The sequence below is a fragment of the Eschscholzia californica genome, unplaced genomic scaffold (assembly GCF_041429995.1).
Source record: "Eschscholzia californica isolate CP2 unplaced genomic scaffold, dmEscCali1.0.p SCAF_3, whole genome shotgun sequence".
Taxonomy (NCBI): domain Eukaryota; kingdom Viridiplantae; phylum Streptophyta; class Magnoliopsida; order Ranunculales; family Papaveraceae; genus Eschscholzia; species Eschscholzia californica.
The window spans coordinates 8,174,448-8,194,422 of record NW_028238420.1 but is presented as its reverse complement, the minus strand read 5'-3'; the positions used below and the strand labels follow the sequence as shown (position 1 = coordinate 8,194,422).

Sequence of the window (19,975 nt, the reverse complement as noted above, 5' to 3'; positions counted from 1 at the left end):
AAAATCTTGGAGATAACTAATAGGGGGTAACAATAATAATGGCTCAAGAAAAATTTGGTAGAAGTAGATTTCATTCTTATTTGAGGGGAGGTTTTTAATCCTCCATCCCTAACACACTCAAGAAAAATGGCTTTATCTTACGCAAAATGGTCATAAAGTAGGGTCCGTTTGGGAAATAACCCAACAACAAATCATTTACTTCTTCTACCTTGCTGCTACATTAGGGAGATTTGGGTACACTTCTTGACTGAATATCTGTAACCGACTACTCCTTACACACTACGGGAGTTCTTCAATCAACGGAAATCCAATAAATCTTGTACAAATGTTGGATTTTTATCTCAATGCATTCCATTTGCTATTTCTATATCGTGTATGGTGATGCAAAATTACATAACAAAGAATTTGATGTCTTCTAATTTTGAAGTACAAAAATCTATACAGAATAGAGAGACAATAGAGGTATTGATTGGAAAAACACATTTGCTGAATAGAACAAAACAAGATCGATGAGTTTTCTAGTTTTAGTATTGAACCATTGCAGCTACCTTGCAAACAGGACATGCATTTTTCTGCAGAAGCCATTGTTTGATGCAACATATGTGATAAGTATGACCGCAGTCGAGCTTACCCACCTCATCTTCTGCTTCATATTCTTCCTGCAAAATCATATAAACAATCGACATCACCACACAAGTAATATTCATATTGAGCTCCTCCAAAAAATGCAGTAAAATAAGTTAAAGAATGATAAGCAGTAACCCACTTGACAAATACTGCATTTCCAGTTTTCTTCAGATAGAAAATGGGGTTGATAAGAATCTAAGACGGAGTTCTTAGTTTTTCTGAGGCAATGAAATATTTCATCTTCTCTTAATCCAGTGTTTACATGACCGATTCTGTCACCTAGTTCTAGCAATTCCTGTTTGCACAACCAGAATCCAGGACATGAATAGTATTAGGTTAGGTAGTAATAGTATTTCTAAAAGCGATTGGTATAAATGATACATTATGAGACCGGGAGAAATTTGCATACCTCGTATGACATATTGTCTACATTGAGCCGCATTTCCCTGTGTCGATCATAATCATCCGAGCTTCCTCCCAACAGTATGCTATTTTGAAACATCATGATCTGCATTGGACATTCTCCGTTAAAAACTCACCAAACAACCGTTAAATATTTCTTTCTTTTCTTTATAAGCAATTTATACTATTATTTTTTTGCACGGAACAACTCCGTAAAATATCGATCTCCATAGACAAACTGAAGCTGAAGCCTGTAAGGACACACTGACACACACACACGTGTCAGGTGTACGACATAACACCCCATGAGTGTGATGTGTCCTTTGTAAATGAAGTGTTTGCTCTGCCGTCTAATACTAGCCAAACGTCCGCAATGTGAAAAAAATAAGAACAAGAAAGAGATGTATGTTTTGTATATATTTTTTTATTTATGCGGAACCTTAAATAATACATATTTATATCATTTATTTGCAATTTAAGAAGTGAGAATCTTTAATGGCTAGATCAAAAATATTTAACAGGGATCATCTCAGATCTAAGCACGTCGAAAGACTCGTTATCAAACTGAGAAATGGATTACTAAGAAAAAGTACTTCAGTAGAATAACAAACAACCAGTAGGAGTGATCAGAGACAGAAATGTGCCCACTTTCTATAGTAAATCAGCTGTACCTAGTTATCGATGAGTTCCAGGAAGAACAAAAAGAATCATCAATCTTCCCTTGTGTTCTACCTAGGCATAGTTGCTTGGCTTGAGGGAATAAAGGGTAAAGAAAACTTGAAAATTCAACTCTTTAAAGGAAGATACCCATACTTAATGACCAAGGCTTGATTACTTTTCTTAAGCCACAAAAGATAGATTTACTAGAGACAAGAATAACTTTTAATCTTATACATCAACTACTTAAAATTGTCCAAGAATGTGAACAATTTACCAAGCATTAGCCCAAGATTCCAGTCCAACAGACTGGTTTTTATCGAAGATTTCAAGGCAAATACGCAGCAAGCACAATAAAATCGAAATATTGACCTAACTTTAGGGTGACATTGAGGATTTTTATGAATCAAAACAGGAAAACTGTAAGTTCTAAGCAACATATCTCTGCTACCAACCATTTGACACAATATGGGTTATAAGCATAAAGGTCTAAGCTAATAAGATGATTCTTCTGCTTCATTACAATAAGAGTAAGAAAAAACAGTCTAACCTCGTCGAATACACCAGGAGAACGATGCCTAAAATGACGATGATGCCTAGCTCCAAATACATCTGACCCAATACGAGCTGATTCAATAGTAGATGGTGAATCAAAAATAGATACAGGTTCAAGATTCGGAACCCTCCTTGATATAGAAGAACGCTGTCAAACAAAAACAACCAATATAACAAAACCATCACTCCAAACTAAAAATATCAATAAAGATAACAATAAATCCACTGAAAGCTAATCAATATCATAGAAGTCCACAAAAACTACAAGACTTCAAATACTAAGAAAAGGAAGAGGATCCAAGATCCATAATAAAGATAGACAAAAGACTCCTATTTTCATCAAAGTATAGCAATAAATACATGTACAACTAACATATATAAGAAAAATTCTGAGTACAATTAAGGGATGTTGGACCAGTCTCTAAAAACTGGAATGTTGTTAAAACCTAGAAGAGGCATGAACCACCTCTAAGATCTATCATCTATAGATAATAAAAAAAAAAAAACTATATAGAAAACTAGTCACAACCCTTAATTTTGAAAGAAGAATTAGGACTTTAAGAATCACAGGACACCCTCTTCAATTGCAAATCAAAACCAAACAGTTGCAGAAAATGCATCTAAACTGGAACCCTAAAAACAAATGTGAAAAATGAAAGAGAACCCATTAATGAGAAGAAGCAAATAGAAAAGACCTCTCTGTGATTAACCCTATCTCCTCTCTCCTCCATCCTTCCCCTACCCTGAACTGGTCTCCTTGAAACAACACAATCAACTGAAGCAGCAGAATCAGAAGAGAAAGCAATCCCAGGAGCACACCAAACATCAGGAACCACAACAACTGGAGTTGGGTTGTTATTAGAAGTTTGAGCCATTTGATTGTGATTTTGCTTCTTTTGTTTCTTTTTTCTATCTCTCTTTTGTTGCCAATCTGAAGAAGATCGAATTATAGTTGGTGCTGAAACTTCTGAAGAAGAAGTACATCCAAATCCTCTGAATGTTGAATTGTTCTTCTTTTTGTTCTTCAAAACTGAAGAAGATATATTACTAGGATCCATATTTGAATTACTATTACTACTGTTGTTGTTGTTGTTGTTGTTGTGGGTAGAGAAAGTAGAAATGAAGAGAGATGAAATGGTGGGTTTGCAACGAGTTGATTGAAGAAGAGGAGAGATTTGTGGGGTTAGATCTAAAGAAGAAGAAGAAGAAGCTGGTGAGATTGATTGGTTTATGGGTTTCCTGTATCTAATCTGTTCTGGTCTTAAGTTCTCTGCAACAGAAGCCATTATTAACCAACAGAGACAGAGAGAGAGAGAGAGATATTTGCTTGTAAAAGGTCTTATCAGTTTGTGGAAGAGAACAGTTCTCTACTCCCTAGTAGTATATTTGTATTTCTTTTGTATTTTTTCTTATAATTAATCTTTTTTCTCTGTCTGGTTTGTTTAGATTTGATTCCTGCTAATTCTTAAAAAAAGAAAGAACATCCATTATATGCACCCCATTACACAAAAACTACAAACAAGACTCTGATCTTCCATTAATTGATCTGTTCAGCTTGAATTAATTATTATTATTTCCTAAGTCTGGGCCTAAATTGACAATAGTTGGTGAGTATTTGACCAATCAAGAAATCAACAAATTGACTTGAAGCTGTATGGGTCAACGGAGTGTCTAACAAACAATCCTTGGATAGAGTCTAGGGGTGGGAATCGGTCCGGGTCGGGCCGGTCGGGTTCATATCATTCATCGGGTCGGGTCGGTCGGGCTTCGAAACTCTCTGTCCATTCGGACTTTCGGGCTTAATCGGACGAGTTATTTAATCTTAGTGTCCAAATCCCGTCCAAGTCCGTCAAATTTTTCGGGTTTCTCGAGTACCGGGCGGTCGAGTATCGGATTTTCATTAAGTTTAAAAATATATGTATATATATATTATACACTTCAAATACTTTAAAAATGTTGTGTCAAGGGCCCTCTGCACTTGGACAACAATATATGTATATATATCTATATTATACACTTCAAATACTTTAAAAATATATAAATATATATATATATATGTCATACAGGCATACATAAATACATACAAGCAAACATACATATAATGTGCATAGGTATTATAGAATAAATGGATGACATTATTAAGCGGGTCATGTCGGGTAAAGATTATCCGGCAGGCTCGGACGGAATGTCGGGTAGCACTTCAAAACCCATGCCCGACCGGTTTATTACATCGGGTCAGTCGGGCTAAACCCGCCTTCAGGTTTCGAGTACCCGCGGGCTCTAACGGTCTCGGGTACCCGTGACGAGTTTCGGGCTTTACGAACTTTTTTCCCAGCCCTAGTAGAGTCATCAGTGGGAAGGCCAGAATTTTTTTTTCAGTAGGAGCACATTTGTATGGTAGTTAAAAAAATTATAACTTACTAAAATTATTTTTGTTGATTATAAAATTCCAAATAAGTACACTTATACATTTGTCCTCGACGAATTTTTATCTTTACAAATTGCTGCATATTAGCTTCATGATCAATATTATCAAATACATATTTCTCAACATATGCAAGTAAGTTATCATTCATCCATTGGTTTCCCATTCGCTTGCATAATCTATTTTTGACAAAACTCATACAAGAGAATACCCGCTTTATCATGGTAGTTGCAATCGGAAGGATTAACCCTAGTGTCAATAGCAAGTAAACAAGTAGGTACACCTTATCTTTTTTTTCTTCTTGGCCATCTTTTCAGCAAGACCAACAATCCCCCTCAATCCAATGAATTTAGTGTTAGACCACATATTAGTTAAGTAATTTCGAAGTTGAGTTTCAAGCATTACAAGGTTAACATCAGAAAAATCTTTGGAATAAAACGTGGCTAGACGAATCAAGTTTTGTTTGTCAAATGCCGCAAATAAGCCGAGTGGATTCAAACAAACTAGGCAAATAAGCAACTCACTACTCACCTTCAGCAAACGAGTATTTAATTCTTGAAGTTGCATATCTACGACTGTGTAAAACAACTCGGCACGATTGTGATCTAAATTTGTAATTTCTTGAGTCTTTCGCTTTGGAGTCCCTTGAGGTATGAACATATCATCCATATTAGGAACTTTAATATTGTGCTTATTGCAAAAGCAAATAACTTGAGTAACTAAAGAATCCAACCACTATCTCGCATTTCTTGCAGTCGTAACTTGCATATTCTTACAAGTTTCATACTGTCCACAATCTCCTGACCTCTTCTTTGTAATCTTGTGACAAATCATTGGCGATTCCCAGTACTGTTTTCATAAGATGAAGAGACAAAATGAAACTGAAGGACTGAATATAAATCAATAAAATCCTAGCTGCAAACTTTTGGTCAGACTTTTTATCATCAGCCAGAATCACAATTACATCTGTTACAGAAGAAAACATATTAATCAACCCTCACAAAGTCTAGTGATGAGAGCCCCAACGTGTGTAACCAGCTCGTGTAAGATTTGTTTCTTGGTTAAGTCTTTGTCCGCTTGGAAGGTCATTAAATAAGAGCTCAAAAATCACATCAACATGCTTCACATGAAGAATATCACAACGTTTTGGTCATGATTCACGACGTTACTACGTTAGCAACCAACGTAAACAAATCAATAATTTTTGTGTGCTTCTTTGCCACAACGACCACGACTAACTGCAGTTGATGGGCAAAGTGTTGGAAATTACATATATCTAATACATATCTAACTAGTGTTGGTAGCGGAATCTCAATCATCCAATGTTTAACACTAAGTTATCCAGGATCTATACATGAACTAACTATGAACTAGAAGGAAGAAGAATACCTTTAATCGCTTTCCCACGAACTAAATTTCGGCCAGTATTCGGAAGATAAAGAGCTTCAAGTGTAGCTCCTCTACTTGAGACACCAAATTGTATAACTCGAACTCCCTTCTTTCAGTCAGCTAGGACCTTCTTGAAGGTTGAGATGAAGAACTGCTTCTTCTAGACTTGATAGATAAAATGAGAATTTTTTCTCTAAAATCCTCTATCTCCAATAGTTGTCTGAAGAGAGTGATTTTCTTCTGAGAAATTTCCACACCTTTTCTGAACTCATAACTGGTCCTTATATAGGCATTACCTTAGTAGAGTTCTACTCAAATAAGGAATCCTAAAAGTCCCTTCAGAAAAGATAAGCATAAGTTAGAGTTTAAGTCTAACTGGGATTCCCCAATTAGGACTAAACCCTAATTAGGGTTTCCTTTTAGTGTGGCCGGCCACAACAGCCCTTAATGGGCTTGTTTTGGCCGGCCCACACCCCACATATGGTCGGCTAGGGCTCTCCTTTTAAGGGAGTCTTTGTTGGCCCCAAAAGTGGGTTTTTGCCTTTTTCGGACTTCTCTTTCGAGCCCGATTCTTTCTATCTCTTAAGTATTATCAGACTAGATCATATCCATCTATATACTAGTTCCCATCAGTCTATTCTCACTGTATAAGTTACCATTCTTATGTGTAAACCATTGTAGGATCCGGTCTATGTTTGCTGCGGATAACCCAAATGATCCGACAATCGTAAGCTGCTTCTAGCAAAACATTACGACTCCTAATTGAACCGGATTGATTGATCTTCCAAATAAGGTCATCATTATCCTATAAGCCAAATCGTACGCATTGCCATCTTGGTCGAAGGACACTCTTTCGGAAGGTTATACGTTCAGACCCTTAGGATATATTTCTATCAGGAAGTTCATACCTTCAGACTCGGACTATATCTCCTTCACAAATCAATGAACGAAATGTCCACACTCATTTCCTTTTAATAGTGTTTTAGGACAATTAAACCCACCTTGCATATTGCTTGCACCATCATATCCCTGCCGCCTCACTCTTGAAATACTTAATCCATGTCTGGAAAAGAAGCCATCAATAACTTTCTTAAGTGAGAGAGATGTTGTACATCTAACATGCTCAACACCCACGAAATGTTCAATTACTTTACCTTGTTTCATGTAACTTAATACTATAGTTATCTGTTCCTGTGAAATGACATTTGTAATGTCTTTCTGAATCATATATCACTAATTTCGGATTTTCTAAGGGCATTTTTCATTATGACAACTTTGATATCCTCTTTTATATCTCTCAGCCACTTTAGTCGTTCGACCAAATTTCTTCTATTTTTAGCTTTTTCTGACTCATTGCGTCCACGAAATGGAAGGCCCTGTCTTAAAAGAAACGAATCACAATCATGATGCATTTAAATGAATTCGATAACTTTTTCGAACATCATCTGACAGTTTGCACAAAAATGTGCTAATGTGTTATTTTTGTTACGACAAAGCTTCACAGCTTGTTACCACATTATTATGAGAACTAAGCCTGTCAATGGATATCCGAATATTCGACATCCGATCCGCATCCGTATTCGAATTTTAAAAAAATATCTGAAATTTCGGATATCGAATATGGATTCGGATATTCCTTATCGGATACGGATACACTAATATTCGATCCAATAAATATCCGTATCCGATAAGTAATATAACAAAAATAATAAAAATTTAAATTTATTCATAATAATATATAAAATGTATGGTTGAGATTTATTATTTAGATCTAATGGTTAAAAGTTTAAAGGAAAAAATTTGAAATTTTGTTAAAGTATCGGATGTCGGATATTATCCGATATCCTTCAATATTATCGGATTAGGATATTGATTTATAATATCCGTCGAATAATTATCGGATATGGATATTCGGATAGCTTATCGGATTCGGATACAGATATGCCTATATCTGATCCGATAAACTGCCGTTTACAGGCCTAATGAGAACTCTTAGTACCTCTGACATGAACTTGCAACCATTCATTTTTCTTTCAATTTGAAATAACTTCACCAACAAATGAGTCACAACTATCGACAAATTGATAACAACATAATCAAAACACAACATCTTTAGTTATATTATATATTCTAACCAATTACCATACTCACTAAACCAAGCAGGATTAATCTTTCGTACCTTTTTCCGAAGTTTTTCGTAGGAAAAGTATGATTTCGAGGTTGACAAAGTCCCTTAACTAGATCCGTTCTTCGTACTTGATCTCTAATATTAGAATGATAATTTAGAATTCGAGTTCGGCATCCGGGATCTGCTTGAAGATTTGTAAGGTCAATTGTGTTATTTGTAGTTTGTGAACAATCTACTTGTTCTATTGATGAAGACGGCACCAAATTTCATCATAATTTTCTTCTACATTGTTGTTTGAACCCTTCTCTATCAAATTAGGATTAGGCTTCTTACATTGTGCTGACAATTGATTCGCACCTTTTCGCTTAAAATATTACTCTATCAATTTTCAAAAATTTAGAAATAAAATAAAATTAAGTTTTCAATCACAACTTGTAATATTAAATAAAAAATTCACATATATTACCTACCTTTGTTGTATAGTTATGAGTTCAATTGATTGCGAAAATGTCTTTCAAATCGATAGAAAAGCTGACACACAATGAAATATAAAACTTGGGTTCCGGCTTGCCACATCCCAGAAAGAAAAAGAAAGTATCTAATATTTTGGCAAATATAAACTATAAAATCCTAATTGACTTATTGGGTTACATGATTAGGTTTCAGGTAAGTTTGAATTATAAGGTCAATAGTTTAGGGTTTTGCGGAACCGTGAGATTATTATTTTGGATGGGGGAACCGTGAGATTAATAAAGTGTCGGGAATGTGAAGTGAAAGAGTGGGTTGAGAGTTTAGATTTGGGCTACATGTATTATTATAGTCCCTACCACCTGAGTCCGACTATAAGCAAAGAGGTTGTTGAAAGGGCTACCACCTTAAACGTTGCGCTGGCCCAGAGACAAGGTAAGCTAAGAGATGGACCTAAGTTATCTCTGCCCCTGAGGCCCATTTGATCCCTGGAACAGAGTGAGGAGGCCTGTAAAAGTCAGCTTGACACCTTGAGCTATACTCTGTCTCGAGACAAGCAGAGCGATGGATTCGAGTAAACACTGCCCTTGAACCATTCTATGATTAGAGATACGAAGTAGGAAGATCTGCAAAAGTCAAATCGACACCTCAAGCTCTGCCCCTGCCCGAAGAGAATGACAATTACACGGAACGCCAACACAACACCAAAGATATATTTTTCATACATGAACCATTATTGTCAGAGGATATGTCAGTGTAAGAGATATGCATTTGATCAGATATTATCTTCTAACGACCAAAACACGTGTCTCTTCAAGTCATTGTCCTCATGCCACATCATCTTCATTGGTTCTTCGCCGATGCCCTCTAAACAAATATAAGTATACAAGTTCTGCCATAAAGAGGGGAACTCGTTACACACTCCCATTGAACTACTTCATAAGCAAAAATACTTGAAGGACTTGAGTGTCTGAGTTTCTATTTTACAGTCCTCCCATTTTCATGTTTAGTTCAAGAAGGACATTCAATAGATTTCACAAGGATCAACTTTGTAGGAGATACCAAGAAAATCACTTTCGAACACAATCACTTTGGCGCTAAAGGATGGTTTGTCACTCCAACAACCCCAAACATTTGTTGAGCACGAATTTAACAATTTTAAGCATTTCGTCATCACGAATTCAATTATAATATATTCAATCACTTAAATGTGAAATTACCCACTCTAGAAAAAATATATGGGTGTAGAAATTCTTCGTTCAAATGAAGAAAAGAAAAGAGATGAGATGGTAATGCATTGTCCAGTATGCAAACAACCTTGTTGAAGGTGCTAGAAGAATTTTATCAAATGAATAAACAAATAGAGATTAGGGGAAAAAGAGAACAACTCTAATCTCCCGCAAGAAAAAGAAAAGTGCAGCAAAGCATTTTAGTTAATTTACATCTGAGAGGGTTAAAATAGTGTTTAAGATAGTCTATGGAGTCTTATGTGAAGGAGATGCCCTTCGACCAAAGATGCAATGCGAGCAATTTGTCGGATATGACAATTGATGAAGAATATCATCAAGTCCGGATGATATAGGGGTCGTAGTGTATAGCTAGAAACCAACTACGATCGTCGAATTACGAAGTAATTTGCGACTAACTTCGACCGGATCCTACATCGGGTTACACATAAGAATGTCTATTTGATCGGATGATATGACTAGTGGGACAGAGACATATAATCATGGGAGAGTCTCATAAACATGTCTCATAGGCCTAAAAGAAGTTTAGGCAAATATAACACAAAAGGCCCAAAAGAGGGATTTTGGACCGGGGGCAAAAGGGAGACCTTTTTGGGCCCAGATAGGGGCCGGTATGAACGAGTCTTGGATAGTAGACTCAGGAGCTTCTTTCCATGCTACAGGAAATAAGGGGATCATGACCTCTTACAAGGAAGGGAAGTTTGGCCAAGTCGTCCTTGGTGATGGTGAAGCATGCGATATCATCGGTGTAGGTGATGTGAACGTGAAACTCAATTGTTCAACATGGAAGCTGAAGGATGTGCGGCATGTCCCAAATCTGACAAGGAACTTGATTTCTATGGGCCAAGTTTGTGACGACGACTGTGAGGTTCACTTTTCTAAGACAAATTGGAAAGTGACCAAAGGAGCTATGGTATTAGCTCGAGGACTTCAAAATGGTACTCTCTACCGAGCTTCAGAAATACCGACTCTAGCAGTGGCTAGCAGTGTTGAAGATGTCAGACTATGGCACAGAAGGTTGGGACATATGAGTGAGAAGAACATGAAGATTCTGCATTCGGCAGGTCATTTACCGGAGGTAAAATCTATAGAAATAGGCTTTTGTGAAGAATGTGTTATGGCAAAGCAAAAGCGGGTGAGTTTCAACAGAGGCGGTAGAAGTTTGAGAAAAGAAAAGTTGGACTTGGTTCATACAGATGTATGGGGACCAGCTGATGTCCCTTCTCATGGTGGTTCTCAATACTTTGTTACCTTCATTGGTGACCACTCGAGAAAGGTATGGATTTATTTTCTGAAACATAAATCTGACGTGTTTGATGCATTTCAGAAATGGAAGGCATTGGTTGAAACAGAAACTGGTCTGAAGCTAAAATGTATAAGGTCAGATAATGGTGGTGAGTATGACAAGAAGGAATTCTTACAGCTATGTGCTACTAATGGGATACGTGAGAGGACGCTCCTAGGGACACCACAGGAGAATGGAGTAGCTGAGCGTATGAATTGGACGCTAAATGCACGGGCAAGGTGCATGAGACTGCAATGCGGGTTGCTTGAAGCTTTTTGGGCGCAAGCTTTAGAAACGGCTGCTTACTTAATCAATCGGACACCAAGCAGTCCTTTAGATATGAGGATTCCAGAAGAGGTTTGGACCGGCAAGAAGGTAAACCTCTCTTATCTGAAAGTTTTCGGATGTGTTGCTTATGTTCATCTTAATCCTACAGAAAGGAAAAAGATAGGGTCACAGGCAAAGAAATGCATTTTCATTGGTTATGGAGGTGATGCATTTGGATATAAATTGTGGGACTATGAAAGTCACAAGGCAATCCGGAGCAGGGATGTAACCTTCAATGAAGATGTATTATACAAGGACAAGGATGCAACACAAGTCATAGGTGAAAGATCAATTACTTTAGTCGACAAAGAAAAATATGTTGACATGGGTGATACTACAGGGATGACTAGTAGAGTGGTGGAAGAAGCAGAGACTCCAGGTGATGAGGAATCTCAGATGCAACAGGGAGACACTCCACAAGCAGTGAGAGTTTCTCCGCCAGCTCCACAGGACCTGTCAGGTGTTCAGACCGAGACATCTACGGTGTTCGTCCCAAGGAGATCATCACGTGTACCAAGAGTGTAGCAAGGAGAACACCAAGGAATGACATGAGACAGCTGCCTCTCGCCCACACCCGCTTGACCATTAGGCTAGGGCCACTTGGCCTACTAGCATTAGCAAGGCTTGACCAAGGGATTAAGAGTTGGCTCAACTACTCGCTTTGAGAATCAATATTATCTCAATCTCCATCTTTTCTACAAGGAACTTTTTTAATATCTCCAATCCAGTTTTCCAGCCTAGAATAATTTGGTCCCAAACCTGATGGGTGCCCAAGTCAAACGATCTATTATTAAGATTATTAAGAGACTATGATGATATTATAACAAAAACAAAGCTAAAATCATAAAAAGCAAGACAAAAACAGAAGTCCCACCAATCATGATAAATAAAACTAATGCACAAAAGATAGAATAAAGTCATTTAAATATTCTGATAATGGCAACAATAATTTACATATTACATCATGAACATCCAATCAATTCTCCAATTACACCAAAATTGGTTGGTAAATCATTTTCCAGGAGCAAAGTTTGTGGCATATGACCAAGCATTGTTGTTGACAGGGTCACCTAGGTGGTCGGCCAAGTTCTCCAACGGTCCCTTACCAGTCACAATAGCTTGAACAAAGAATCCAAACATGGAAAACATGGCTAATCTTCCATTTTTAAGCTCCTTCACCTTCAACTCTGCGAAAGCCTCTGGGTCGTCAGCTAGCCCAAGTGGGTCAAAGCTACCACCTGGGTAAAGTGGGTCGACTACCTCACCGAGTGGTCCTCCGGCAATACGGTACCCTTCAACTGCACCCATCAAGATAACTTGGGTTGCCCAAATTGCTAAGATGCTTTGGGCATGAACCAAACTTGGGTTACCCAAGTAGTCTAGTCCACCCTCGCTGAAGATTTGTGAACCAGCTTTGAACCAAACGGCTTCACCGAACTTAACACCATTGCGGGATAGCAACTCAGGGAAAACGCAGCCTAGAGCTCCTAACATGGCCCATCTAGAGTGAATTACCTCAAGCTCACGGTTCTTAGCGAATGTCTCAGGATCGGCAGATAGACCAGCAGTATCCCACCCGTAGTCACCAGGGAATTCACCAGTAAGGTATGATGGAGATTCACCAGAGAAAGGTCCCAAGTACTTAACACGGTCAGGACCGTACCATGGACTACCCGACGAAACTTGTTTAGGTTTAGCTGCAGTTTTTCTCATAGTGATCCTTCCTTCACCAACTATCTCTGAGGCAGCTGGGAAGAGCTTCACAGCCTTTCCTGCAAGTGAGGAAGAAGAGAGAGCCATAGTTGAAGCAGCCATTGCCAAAGTAGAAAAAGATTGGGGTTTCCTCAAGTAAATTCAAATACTATGACTAAGAGATGATGTTTGTGGGTATGGTTATTGGGTGCATAAATAGAGAACCTTGTTAAGATTAGGAGAATATCAGTGTGTCTTCTCATTGGTTGAGACATGAGAGCTTGATTCTGTTTGCCTACTTGGCAGCTTTCATACCATGGAATCTTTCTCCTACCTGGATCTGCTTGTATGATTAATCTATCCTTCATTGGCTATAACAAAAATCTTGGGCTGGATTATTAGATAACCAATCACCATATGCCACATGTCTAAAATACCATCTTCAATTCTGATGTTGTCATCTTCTTAGATTTGTTTTCTTGAATTTTGTGTTGAGTGGTAGAAGTAAGGCTTCTCCCACACTAATTAACACACTCCCTGCCCCTTCCACAACCAATGTGGGATTAACCTAACAATCTCCCCCTCACTACTCTTAACTTCAAGAGTTATTGGACCGAGACTAGTTATGACCTGGGCTCTGATACCAGTGTTGGGTGGTCTTGGGTCTCTCTTACCCCAAAAGCTAGCTCAAGAGGTAAGGCTTCTCCCACACTTATTAACACACTCCCTGCCCCTTCCACAACCAATGTGGGATTAACCTAATATTTTGATGTCGTCCGCTTCTTAGCTTTGTTTTCTTGAATTTTGATGTGTGAAGAAGTATCATCTCCAATTTCCTTCTCATTTGATTGCAAGATCTCATAATTTTGGATAGAGAGAAAATAAGTTAATCAAAAACTAGGATCTTCTTTCCCTATATAACATTAAATATCTAAACCGTGCAAAGTTTCGAAGAATTATCACAACTTTTATTTCTACCGAGAACTTCCTCACATGAGTTAGAGAGACCTTGTTTCTTTACTCATGAAGAAGAAGCTTTAATTTTAATAGAAACAAGAGGATTGGAATGATCAGTTTTTCGGACAGAAAAATAAAAATAAATGGCCCATGCAGGTCTCGAACCTGCGACCTTCGCGTTATTAGCACGACGCTCTAACCAACTGAGCTAATGGGCCAGATGTATTTTTTCAATGGAGAACCGAATTAATATTGTAAACCCAACTCAGATGCAGAGTAACCTCAGAATCTACTGTTGGGCCTTCTCAAGAATCATATTAAATCTGTATGACATAAAATTCTAAATCTATTAACAAAGAGTGAAGGAGTGAAGAAGGTATAGACCCTAATTAAAACATCTAAACTCCAGTTCCACTTGCAGCCAACTTTTTGTGGCGTTCTTGCTCAAATGGACAAAGTTCATATTCAGACTCATCACTCATCTGCCAAAATTACTTTGCATTGAAACTCGAATCTTTTCTTCTCTTAGCGGTCCTATAAGGCCCTCCTCCTTGTACGCTTGAATCTTTGTGCTCTTTCCCATCCTATAGGACCCTTTTACTCGTAGGAGGGATGAATAGGTAAGAGCATCTCTAATGCAAATCTCAATCTTAGACACTCGGAGTGCCACATAGGACTTTTAGAGTTTTCGTCTCAAAATTCATCTCCAATGCAAAACTCAATTCAAATCTCCAAGATGATGTGTCGAGGGTGGAATGGAGATATCTCAAGAGGACATATAAGCAATTTATGGAGTTTTAGAGTGTTGCATTAGAGAAGTCCTTAGAATAGAGGATCTCAATCTTGACAAATAAGAAAAAGAAAAATTAGAGATTGACATTTGAATCTCGACACATTGGATTTTTAGAGTTTCTTTTGAATTTTGCATTGGAGATGTTCTAAGAATATACATATAAGAATATACGTACAGGAGAGGATGGGTTTGTTTTGGTATTCGTCACAAAAGATTTGGCTAGTAGGTTGTATCCATGTACCCCCAATGCTCTATTCCGTGTACTCAATGTTGGGTGGTCTTGGGCCTCTCTCATCCAAAAAGCTAGCTCAAGAGGTAAGGCTTATCCCACATTTATTAATACACACCCTACCCCTTTACACAAACAATGTGGGATTAACCTAACAATCTCCTGGGCCGAGACTTGTTATTACTCGGACTCTGATATCAGTGTTGGATTATTGGGCCTCTCTCACACCAAAAGCTAGCTCAAGAGGTAAGGCTTCTCCCACGCTTATTAACACACACTTTGCCCCTTCCACAATGGGATTAACCTAACACTCAAATGGTCTCTCCCCTTCTTAACAATAAAGGTATTATTATTTCTTTTTCTTTTTTATTTGGATTTGATATATGAAACAAATAATGTATAATTTACTTGTATAAGTTAAGTGCTCGCTTGAATTCGTATCTCTAATCAATTCAGACTTTAAAACAAATTATTTCTCAAATTTTCAAAGCTGAATATATATATATATATATATATATATTGGATTAATATAAAGAATTGTTTCAAGATATTAAGATAAAAACATGTAAAACAATTTTACATATACAATTATTTCAGATACCAAATTCAGATCTAAGAAAAGCAAAGGGCACCTAATACTCAATTGCTGCTCTCTCAGTTAAGAGTTATGCATGTTCCCACTTGCCATCCAACTAAATAGGGTTTTACTACTCTTTGTCCACCTGCTAGTGCTAGTTACCTACAAAGCAGGCCCAACATGTAGCTTTAATGGCATCCAGCTATCTGAATTCTTGTTAGTAAGGAGTAAGGACACAAAGAAGCAAAAATGTAAATGGAAAACAACATTTGCCTCAAAATATGCATATGACCATTTCAATGTATAAAAACTCAAAACCAGTAAAATCACCTAACCATCCAAGATATTGAATAGCTCTGAATGGTTCAAAGAGGAAGCTGTCATGTTCAATGACATTTATCTACTACAACCAAAGATACCCAAAGGTTCTGTTTTTTTACATATTAACAAACCAACAATACATGTGACAATACTTGAAAACCTAACACAATGACTCCAAAAAACACCAATGGACAAAACAACACATGAGAGAGAGTGAACTTGCCTCTTAAATCTTACCATTCTTTGCCAACAAACCTTTATTCTGAAACTATGGATTGAACTAAAATGGTGGTTAATAATTCATTATTGATAACGATGAGCCGAAATTGTTGCTTCTCTCATGTACCCTTCATTCTAGTTTTGATTCCGTTTGATCTCGCATCGGATAACATTAGTTAGTAATGACTTCTTACCACATATTTAATCAACGGTTAATCTACTCAAAGTATCCGAGATATGTCTCATAGAAGGTCTTTTTTCAGGACTAATGTGAACACAAGCTAAAGCAATTTTAAGCACAGCTATGATTTCCTCCTCTTCTGGTTCTTGAGCTAAGAAAGGATCCAAAATATCACCTAATGGTTTATTTTCTTCAATACAAAGTTGAATCCATTGAACTAAATTCATTTCTGTGATACCAACTTGAACCGTTGGTGATCTTCCTGAAATCATTTCGAGTAATATCACACCATAAGAATAAACATCCCACTTCTGTGATGGCTTAACAGTTTTAAAAGCTTCTGGTGCTTGATAAGAATTCCCAAAACTCATCGAATTAACTGCCATAAGTTCGGAGGGTGCATTCTGCTGTTGACTTTGTTTCTCTGAAGCTATTCGGTTTGATTGTAGTGATGGAGTCCCACCTGCTATATTAGCAAGTCGGGCGAGTCCAAAATCAGAGATATAAGGTTCCATGTTTTCTCCTAATAGAATATTATTTGGCTTCAAATCTCCATGTACGTATTTCTTCGGACTAAATTCATGCAAATACGCTAAACCTTTTGCCATTCCTCGCATGATTTCTAGTCTAGCAGACCACGGTAGGGGAGTAAACGATGCCATTCCAACCTTACCTGGTGATCAAAGAAACAATTGCAAGTAAATTTTCATTCGGACAAGAATCATCTATATTTTACTGCTAAATTGTTTATCAAAAATATTAACAAGTAAACCCACACAATCCTAGCATAGGGTGTAAACAGCGCCAATGTGACAATAATCCCACATGGACAAGAGAGGTGTTATTGTCAACCGTATAATATCTATGGTGTCGGAGCTACGCCTGCACATGACAGGTCCAGTGGTAAAAGTGCACCACGTAACCCAACAAAAAGACAAATGTTAGGCTCAAAGAATGCCACATCTGACGGGGGATTGTGAGAATAGTCCCGCATGGACAAAGAGTATTCTCACCCATGTATTCGACTTTCTAAATAATATAATTCACATGCCGCCTACTAGTTTATGATAACAATTAAACATGACTTTTGAGGTAAGTAGGAAAAGTTACCATGAAGTGTGGTCGAAAGATTGTCGTTTGGAATGTACTCATAAATGAGCAGCTTCTCGTCAATAGACCAGTAATAAGCTTTCAGTTTAACGATATTTTGATGCCGGATCTTTCCAATTGCTTCAACTTCTGTCTGAAATTCTTTAAATCTTTGAGATCCTCCTTCACCCAATCTTCTAACAGCTAAAGTAAGTCCATCTTCAAGCACAACTTTATAAACTATTCCAATTCCACTTTTACCAAGAACGAATGCAGACGCCTTAAGAAGTTCGTCAAGATCGAAACCCACCTGCAAATCCAACGGGACAAGATCATACTGCTCCACATTATCAGATAAAGTCTCTGAATCGTCTTTCCTAAAACATAAACACTCTTTTCTTCTCCTTTTCTCATAATTACCAGTACTTTGATCACCTTTACTCTTTTTAGAAGAACAAAGCTTCCAATAACAAAACGAAAACACCAACCCAATCAAGCAAATCCCAACTAAATCACTTACAATAATAGCAATCACAACATTCTTACTTAACCCCTTGCTTTTCCCACTGTTAAATTCATCATTATTAGCTCTCGAAGAAGGAGAATTACCCGGTAAAAACGGAAATGACGATTGACCGTCTGAACCCGGCGAGCCGGAGGGGCATGGGTTCCTCAATGGAGGTCCACATAGACTAGGGTTTCCCACAAAAGCAGTTGGTCCTCTGTTTTCTAGAGCACCACTTTGAGGTATTGGTCCACTAAGATTATTATAAGTAAGATCAATATAGACCTTTTCAGGAAGATTACCTAAACTAGCAGGTATAGAACCAGAGAAATGATTATGTGAAAGATCTATAGTTCCTTGTAAGCTAGATAAATTACCCATATCACTAGGAATTAAACCAGAAAACTGATTAAATGAAAGATCAAGTTTTTCAAGAGAAACTAAACCAGCACCAAATCCATCTGGTAAAGGGCCAGTTAAATTGTTTTGTCTAAGATTTAGGGTTCTTAATCTCTTACATTCAATTAAAGATTTGGGTAACCAACCATTAACAAAATTTTCTGATAAATCTAACGATTGGAGGTACCTTAGGTTAACTATTTCAGTTGGGATAGAACCAGATAAGGAATTACCATAAAGAACCAAACTTTGTAATCCTTGATTGTTGAAAAGTTGAACAGGTAAACTTCCATAGAAATTGTTATTTCTCAGATTAACATGTCTAAGTGAAGAGAGAGAACCAAGACTTGAATCAAGAAACCCAGAAAGTTTTTTCTTTGGAATACTAATAGAAACAACTTTTTCTTCTTTGCATGTAATTCCATTCCATGAACATGGGTTTTCATCTGAAGCATTCCAGTTACTTAAAGATCCTTCTGGGTCTTCAGTAATGGATTGTTTGAATGAGAGAAGAGAAAACCCTTCATTATTCAAGGAATTAACAAGGAATTTGTTGTTGTTGTTTAGAAGGAAAAGTAAGCAAACCCAAACTAAAATCATCTTCACAAAAACAGAAAATGTAACCGTTGGAGCAAAAGTTAGACCAGAAAGTTGGGACCCTTAGTGGGTTACCTTCTGTGAGTGAAAACCTTGAAATGCAGAAGAATAAATCAGAAAATTAGGGAAGTGTGTTGTGATTTTAAGGAAGAAGAAGAGGAGCTGAAGAAAGCTTCAGTCTTGAGAAGGTAGTGTGAAAGAGAGAGTTTATGAGAGAGAGAACCTTTATAAATTAATTATAGGAGGATCAGAGTAACTTAAAAAGGCCCACTGCTTTGGGCGCCACAAAGATGCTTTTCTTTTCTTTTTCTTTTTTTGTTGCAAAACTAAGAACAACACGTAATTAACTCTTGCAGGTTGTACCGCACACGTTGTTGTCCGTTCTTCCTGCTCCATTTGGCTAGGCCGTGTAGGAGTGGGAAGTGTTTGCCAATGGATTTCCAGATCCAGGAGTGGAAGGTCTTGGGATTTTGGGAAAGTATTCGGCTTTAAGAATTTTAACTCAGAGAGCTTGAGGGTCCTTGATAATGTGCCACACCAGTTTTCCCATAAAGGCTTTATTGTCAAGGTGAGGAAAACGGAGCCCAAGCCCTCCATTTTGCAAGGAAGGCAGATGGAGGACCAGTTGATGGTCTGGATGGTTTTGGACTTTCCCCACCAGAAAGACCTTTGGATGGTCTCAATGCGGTTGTTTATGCCTTTGGGGAAGGCAAAGCATTGCATTTGGTATCGGGAAACGGCCGCAGCGATAGTGGAGATGACCACTGACCGACCAACTTGTGACAGAAGATTGGTCTGCCACTTAGCCAGCTTGTGCTGGATTTGGGAAAGAAGAGAGGAAAATGCTTGGGTTTTGTGGGCCCCAATGAAGAGGTTGATGCCCAGATATTTGTCCACAGAGGAGGA

The 19,975-nt window shown here is 37.7% G+C and overlaps 3 protein-coding genes and 1 non-coding gene across 4 annotated transcripts; all 4 read right to left on the bottom strand.

Moving 5' to 3' along the window:
• Window positions 1–333: 333 nt before the first annotated feature.
• Window positions 334–3,826, bottom strand: LOC147548161 (uncharacterized). The gene is made up of 5 exons (XM_086670470.1): window positions 2,937–3,826; window positions 2,237–2,389; window positions 1,037–1,135; window positions 767–922; window positions 334–659 (listed from the first exon to the last, which is right to left on the bottom strand). Exons 1-5 carry the CDS (start codon window positions 3,525–3,527, stop codon window positions 525–527), a joined length of 1,134 nt encoding a protein of 377 aa, XP_086526596.1. The 5' UTR covers window positions 3,528–3,826; the 3' UTR covers window positions 334–524.
• Window positions 3,827–12,417: 8,591 nt separating this feature from the next.
• Window positions 12,418–13,525, bottom strand: LOC147548160 (chlorophyll a-b binding protein, chloroplastic). Its single transcript, XM_086666612.1, has one exon. It carries the CDS (start codon window positions 13,323–13,325, stop codon window positions 12,522–12,524), a length of 804 nt encoding a protein of 267 aa, XP_086522738.1. The 5' UTR covers window positions 13,326–13,525; the 3' UTR covers window positions 12,418–12,521.
• Window positions 13,526–14,303: 778 nt separating this feature from the next.
• On the bottom strand, window positions 14,304–14,377 carry TRNAI-AAU (transfer RNA isoleucine (anticodon AAU)). Its single transcript has one exon. It is a non-coding gene; the product is annotated as a tRNA-Ile (tRNA).
• Window positions 14,378–16,026: 1,649 nt separating this feature from the next.
• LOC147548158 (receptor protein kinase-like protein ZAR1) lies at window positions 16,027–19,387 on the bottom strand. Its single transcript, XM_086669161.1, has 2 exons — window positions 17,590–19,387; window positions 16,027–17,152 (listed from the first exon to the last, which is right to left on the bottom strand). Exons 1-2 carry the CDS (start codon window positions 19,070–19,072, stop codon window positions 16,500–16,502), a joined length of 2,136 nt encoding a protein of 711 aa, XP_086525287.1. The 5' UTR covers window positions 19,073–19,387; the 3' UTR covers window positions 16,027–16,499.
• Between the last annotated feature and the right edge of the window lie 588 nt (window positions 19,388–19,975).